This window comes from Silene latifolia, chromosome X, assembly GCF_048544455.1.
Source record: "Silene latifolia isolate original U9 population chromosome X, ASM4854445v1, whole genome shotgun sequence".
Lineage (NCBI taxonomy): Eukaryota > Viridiplantae > Streptophyta > Magnoliopsida > Caryophyllales > Caryophyllaceae > Silene > Silene latifolia.
The window spans coordinates 270,389,019-270,396,369 of NC_133537.1; the positions used below are offsets into that span (position 1 = coordinate 270,389,019).

At 36.9% G+C, this 7,351-nt stretch overlaps 1 protein-coding gene across 1 annotated transcript; it reads right to left on the reverse strand.

The window, feature by feature from the left end:
• Window positions 1-5,521: 5,521 nt before the first annotated feature.
• Window positions 5,522-6,601, reverse strand: LOC141620098 (uncharacterized). Its single transcript, XM_074437056.1, has 2 exons — window positions 6,415-6,601; window positions 5,522-6,312 (listed from the first exon to the last, which is right to left on the reverse strand). Exons 1-2 carry the CDS (start codon window positions 6,599-6,601, stop codon window positions 5,522-5,524), a joined length of 978 nt encoding a protein of 325 aa, XP_074293157.1.
• Window positions 6,602-7,351: the final 750 nt, after the last annotated feature.

The following is a 7,351-nucleotide window of genomic DNA, read 5'->3' on the forward strand; positions in this document are numbered from 1 at the left end:
AAGAGCACCGACGAGTTCTGGATAGGATAGGTTTTCAAAATCTCGTGATTCCTACATTGCAGTGACTTTAGCACGCCACTTCTTGGTCAGGCTCCTAAGAACCTTTCTAGCAATGTCCTCAGTACTGAATTTCCTACTTAGGTTTTTCAGTTCGTTTATGAAGCTTGAAAACCTTGCGGACATACTATCTAAGGACTCATTAGGCTCCATAATGAATAGCTCATATTTTTGCATAAGCAAATCTATTCGGTGCTTCCTAACAATGGAAGTACCTTCATAAGCTAGTTCAAGCCCATCCCATATCTCCTTGGCCGTAGAGCATGAAGAAAACCGATCAAACTCTGTGGAAGTCATTCCGTTTTGCAGGAGACTTATTGCTTTGGAGTTCTTTTCGGCCTTCTTGTAGCCGGCCTCGACATAGTCCTCTTCTTTCTTTTCAAAGGTAGTGCCTTCCTCGGATGACACAAGAATTTTGTGCGGCCCGTTTTGGATAATCCTCCAACATTCCCAATCGTGACCTTTCACATAGTGAGTCATCATGTTTTTCCACAATCCATAATTCTTCCCATCAAAGACGGGACACTTGAGATATTTGGAATCCATTTATCACGTGATAGGCAGCGGAATATAAAACGATTAGATAAATGAAAAACAAGATAGATCAGCCTCCTTGCGGTTAGGCAATCAAGAGCGCGAGGCTCTGATACCAATTGAAGAGTCTATTGATCCAAAATACTTAAAGAGGGGGGGGGGGGGGTGAATTGAGGATTTTAAAACTTTTGAAAGCTTTTTCGACTGTATGAATGTAATTGATTATTTAAAGTTTATTGATTAAACTTTAACTAATCAACTAATGAAAGTAAACGAAATATACAAACAAACGAAAGAACAAGGAGACACATGGTTTTTGAAGTGGTTCAGTTTCACAAGTCGAAACCTACGTCCACTATTCTCGATTAATAAATTTAGTACCTTTCTTCGGATTACAAATTTACTAACCCAACTCGTGCAACTAACTCTAGCTGTAACTCAATGAGTACCGTTAAATACTCGAGTGACTAACTTACGCTAATAAGAAAGCACTAATGATTCTTCTAATAGTTCACGTTAATGAACAAGTAAGAAATCAATTATAGCACTATTATCTTATAACGATAACAATAAGAACAAGTATGCGAGCTTTAAAATACAAGACCTTTCAAAAATAACATAACGGTTTTTCAACTTGAAAACATACGATTTTGCTTTGTGAAAAATAAGAACAATTTTTATGCTTAAGGTCTCTCTTTTAAATGTTGTTAATAGCAAAGTATTTATAGGAAGAAAAGAGTAGGCAACTCGGTTTTGCACAAACCCTAATAGCCGAAATAATAAGATATGTAAACAAATCATATCTTCTATTATCTCTTTTCTAAAAGCTTTAAAAGATAATAAAGAATATTCCAAGAGATAGAATATAATCTATTCAAATATTATCTTTACTATAAATTCCAAGATATGATAAGATTTTCTAAAACAAGAATATCTTTTATCATAAACAAATATATTAAGTAAGATATATAAGATATGTAAAGATATTATTATAAAATAAAATCTTTACCAAATATACCCTAGGTAATACGAGATGTCACGGCTCAAATGCCTCGTGACTCGTGCAAACCCTAGTCTTAACATATAGGTTAGAATTTAGGTTTTAAGAGAGGCTATGTTGAAACCCTAATTAGTAGCATGGTCCAACTCATAAGTTGGTCCAAAATAACTACTAGTCAACGTCCAACATAAAACCAAACTCCGCACTAAACCGGGCTTTATTATATAAACACTTTAATCAAAACATTTAAAATAAACTTTAAACAATTTTCAAAACAATTTTTGAAACAATATAAGTCGTGTATAAAAACTCAGCATCTCAATGTTATAGTAGGAGAGCTATAACATTGAGCTCTTTTACTAGTAATGTTATAGCTGCAAAGCTATAACTTTACCAATTCAAGAAACTCATTCTTGGTTATCATTACGAGATAATCACCTATACTATGCTAATCTTCAAGGAGATCTTCGAGTGTAGGCTATGTCATCATCCAAGCTTGATTAATCTTTAGACGGACTTCGTCTTCATATAAATCTTGAATGAATCTTTATATCGTTTGATCTTGAATAGAGGCTTGAACTTTTCATACGATCATCACAATCTTCTTTGTTGCTCGTTTGTAATAAGTTGATTCTAAAACACTTTGACAAACGATTACACGCAACAAGTATATAAAATATAAAACACCTTGACATCATCAAAACATAAACATATAAGCTATATGGTTCAACAAATATAATTAATTACTTAAAGTTTATTGATTAAACTTTAACTAATTAACTAATGATCAAGTAAGAACAAAGTAAACAAACGAACAAAAGAGAAGGAGACACACGGTTTTTGAAGTGGTTCAGTTTCACAAATCGAAACCTACGTCCACTATTCTCCATTAATAAATTTAGTATCTTTCTACGGATTACAAATTTACTAACCCAACTCGTACAACTAACTCTAGCTGTAACTCAATGAGTACCGTTAAATACTCGAGTGACTAACTTACGCTAATAAGAAAGCACTAATGATTCTTTTAAAAGTTCACGTTAATGAACGAGTAAGAAATCAATTAAGCACTATTATCTTATAACGATAACAATAAGAACGAATGCACAAGTTTATAAAATACACGACCTTTCTTTTAAAATAACAAAACGGTTTTCTTGCTTTAAAACACGATTTTTGCTTTTTAAAATAATTCAAAGTTATGCTCAAAGGTCTTACTTTTGAATGTAGCAAAGAGTAAAGTATTTATAGCAAAGGAGGAAGCATGGCACTCGGTTTTCTCAAAACCCTAGAGGCCGAAATAATAAGATATGGAAATAGAATCATATCTTATTATTTTTATCCATAAAATCTTAGGAAAAGATATAATTTTTTAATAGATTATCTTATCATATATTCACCTAATATTCTTTCCTTAGTTCCCTAGATATGCCGAAAAAATAAGGAAAAATCATGACAACTTTCCTTATTTTATTTAAGCAATCTCTTAGAAAAGATATAGGATAAATATAAGATAATCTAATCAAATATATACTTAATATATTTTCCTTAAACCCTAGATAGCCGAAATATAAAATATGTAACCAAATCATATCTTATTATTTCTTTCCTTAAAATCTTTAGGAAATAATAGAGAATAACCCAAAAGATAATCCATAAATTATTCTCCTATTATCTTTTCCTTAAATCTTAAGATATGATAAGATTTTTCCATAACAAAAATATCTTATCATAAATAACCATATCAAGCTAAATATAAAAGATAAGTTAAGATAATTCTAGAGAATAAAATCTTAACAATAATCAACTTATATCATTAGGTTTACACGAGAGTCCACCCGGCTCATAGGCCTTGTTTTTCGTGAAACCCTAGCTTGACATTAGGTTAGATTTAGGGTTTAAGAGTATGCTATATTAGAAACCCTAATTAGCAATATGACTCAACTCATAAGTTGATCCAATATAATTACCAACCATAGGTTTAAAATAAAACCGCACTCTATATGAATATGGGCTTCCTTAATAAATAAATACATTTTGCTAAAACATTTAAAAGAGACAAAAACTTTTTTTCAAAAAACAATTTGAAAACATTTTAGTCGTGTATTGTATAAACTTGACATCTCAATGTTATAGTAGAAGAGCTATAACATTGAGCTCTTATATAAGTAATGTTATATCTGTGAGGCCATAACTTTACCGATGTAAGAAGTCCATTCTTACGTTACCATTACGAGATAATCACCTACGCTATTCTAATCTTCGTTAGGAGATCTTCGAGTGTACGCTACTTCATTATTCAAGCTTGATCAATCTTTAGATGAGCTTTATCTTCTTATGACGCTTGAATAACTCTTTCACTATCTTGTAATATCTTGATCCGTAATTGAGGGTTTGATCGCAATATGTTCTTGTATACTTCCATCATAATTCTTTAATGCTTGCGATTAGTAAGTCCAATCTAAAACACTGAACAAACAATTACGCCCAACGAGTATATAGAATATAAAGCACTCTTGACATCATCAAAACATAAACATATATATCTATATGGTTCAACATATGCTATTACATAGAGCTTCTTATCATGTCTTTGACCCAAGAACTCACCCAAATGCAAAGTCACTTGCATCACACATCAATTGGAAGGGGATATCCCAATTGGGTGGTTGAACAATTGGAGCCGATACCAAGGTTTGCTTGAGCCTACAAAAAATTTCAACACAAGATTAAATATGAAGGGAGTGTCCTTAGCCAAAAGTGGGGTGAGGGGTTTAGCGATTTTTGCAAAATCTTTGATAAATTGTCGGTAAAACCCTGCATGGCCTAAGAAACTCCGCACACCCTTGACATTTGTGGGTGGGGGAAGCTTCTCAATCACCTCAACTTTTGCTTTGTCCACTTGGATCCCCTCCTTGGAAATCACATGTCCTAGAACTAGTCCCTTTTGTACCATAAAATGGCACTTCTCCCAATTCAATTTCAAATTGTATCGGATACAAGTTTGGAGAACAAGGGAGAGATTCTTTAAGCAATCGTCAAAAGAGGTGCCATGGACACTAAAATCATCCATAAACACCTCCATAGACTTCTCTATGAACTCGAAAAAGATAGACATCATAGCCCGTTGAAATGTCCCGGGAGCATTGCAAAGTCCAAATGGCATTCTCCGATATGCGAAGACACCGTAAGGACAAGTAAAAGTATTTTTTTCTTGGTCATCCGGGTGAATGGGTATTTGGAAAAACCCGGAATAACCGTCAAGAAAGCAAAAATACTCATGGTTTGCAAGTCTCTCGAGCATTTGATTAATAAATGGTAGGGGAAAGTGATCTTTGATTGAGGCGGAATTAAGTTTCCTATAATCGATACACATCCTCCATCCCATGACCGGTCGGGTGGAGATGAGTTCACCATCCTCATTCTCAACCACGGTCATACCACCCTTTTTGGGGACGATTTGAACCGGGCTAACCCATTCGCTCCCGGAGATGGAGTAGATAATTCCGGCCTCAAGCAACTTATCAACTTCCTTCCTTACCACCTCCTTCAATTTCTCATTTAACCTTCTCATAGGTTGGGCGGAACGCGTGAATCCATGCTCAAGTGTGATGCAGTGCATGCACACTCGGGGATCAATTCCCGTGAGATCATCGAGGCTATACCCAATGGCTTTCTTGTTTTCCTTAAGGACTTTCAAGAGTTGTTCTTTTTGGGAAGCCGTTACGTCCGCATTGATGATCATGGGGAAGGAGTGTGCCTCATCAAGATAGGCATATTCAAGGGAAGGGGGCAAAGGTTTGAGATCTCCCTTAGGAGGTCTCGGACCCTCAACTTCATCCAAGATAGGTGGTAGAACTTCATAGTCTTCCTCTAAATGGTCCCCCGAACACTTGTCCTTAGCTTATTCAATAACTTCTTCCAACATTTCTATGGAGTAGACACTTTCAAACATGAATGTGACATGGCCCCGGTCAAAGAGAATTCAACAACATTCCCTCCGACCCTGAAGGTGAGCTTCCCCTCTTTGACACTAATATGAACATCTCCGGTTGCTAGGAAATGTCTTCCTAGAATGATTGGCGTTTGTTGATCCTCCGGACTATCAAGTACGATGAAATCCGCCGGGATATAGAAGTTGCCAACCTTAACCAGTACATCCTCAATCACACCCATCGGTCTTTGAACCGATCTATCCGCAAGTTGTAATGTCATGGAGGTGGGAATCATGTCATGTAACCCAACTTCCCTTGCAATGGGAAGAGGTAGAATGCTAACACTAGCACCAAGATCACAAAGTGCCCTTTTTATGCTCAGATTACCCACCGTGCATGGGTTGGAAAAACTACCCGGATCTTGTAATTTCTCCGGCATGGGATTGAGTAAGATTGCACTACATTCTCCTCTACGAGAGACAAGACCTTCTCCTCCAATGCTTCTCTTCTTGGTCAACACATCCTTCAAGAATTTTGTGTAGAGCGGCATTTGTGTCACTACCTCGGTGAAAGGCAATGAAACTTCAAGCTTCTTCAACATGTCCAAGAATTTGGAGAATTTCCTCTCCTCATTGATGGCTCTACCTCTATTAGGAAATGGGATTGGAGAGTTAATGATCTTTTTGGGATATGAGGCTTGCTTGGTGTTAGCCACTTCACTTGCTTCTTCACCTTTCTCTTTATTTCTTTCAACCACTTTCTCTTGGTCTCTTTCAACCACTATCTCTTCCAAAACAAAATTGTCATCATCCTCGACATAGTCACCCAATTTCCCTTACTTGGTGTGGTCAACCCGACTTGACGGTGAGGGAGGTGGACTCTCCTCACCATCTCTCATCACATCTCTCTTCCTCTTAGTTTCATAGTCCTTGTAAAGGTCCTCCAAGTCTTTCCCACTCCTCAAGGTCACCACATGTTCTTGTTGGTGTGGTGGTGGTCCATCCCTAGGATGGGAACCTTGAGGAGGCAATGAGTGAGGAGCCCTTTGAGAAGAAGAAGGGTTTTGGTTTGCCATATATGAATCAAAAGTCCTTTGATGTGCTTGGACGTTTGATAGTTCAGTCTTCAAGGCTTTGAATTGACTATCCACTTTGGCATCCACGTCCCTTAGCAATTTCTCAAGGGAAGAGTTGGGATTAGGTGGTTCTATGTATTGTTGGTTTTGTGGAGGTTGGTTGATATTTTGTTATTGTTGATACCCTTGTTTTTGGTATCCTTATTGTTGGTTGTATGGTTGATGAGATTGTTGGTTAGAGTTGTAGCCTTGTTGTTGGTATGGAGGGTTTTAGTTTTGGTTGCGGTAGTTATCTCTTTGATGAGGTGGGATGTAGTTTGGATTATCATGTTGTCTTTGGCCTCGGTAGTTGGAGCCTTGGCCATGTTTTTGGTTGTATAGCCTAGAATTATCGGGTTTGGATGGAGACATATATTGAGGTTATTGGTATTTGGGGTCCAATGGTTGCCCCGCATATGAAAGCTTCAGGTCTTGGTTAGGGAAGGCGCGGTAGAAGGTCTCATGACGTTGGTAGGAGACCCTAGGTGCACCTTGCCCTTGATGAGAAAAGCACTCTTGTTGATCTTCTTGAGGAATAGATGAACAATACTCAATGGTGTGCCCCACACCGCCACAATAATCGCAAAACATTTGAGGAGGATAATGCATAGGTGGGGACCTAGGTTCTTGTACGTAGTAAACTTTGGAATGGCTAGGTCCACCTTCATTGGCATGTTTCGAGTCTCCATGCTTCATTGCTAATTTGAATTC

What these genes read in the sequence shown, in the direction of transcription:
- LOC141620098 (XM_074437056.1), bottom strand. Translation starts at nt 6,601, where the DNA reads ATGGCAAACCAAAACCCTTCTTCTTCTCAAAGGGCTCCTCACTCATTG. An exon ending in GAGAGATGTGATGAGAGATG is followed by an intron (nt 6,313 to 6,414) that starts GTGAGGAGAGTC and finishes TTGTTTTGGAAG; the next exon opens with AGATAGTGGTTGAAAGAGAC.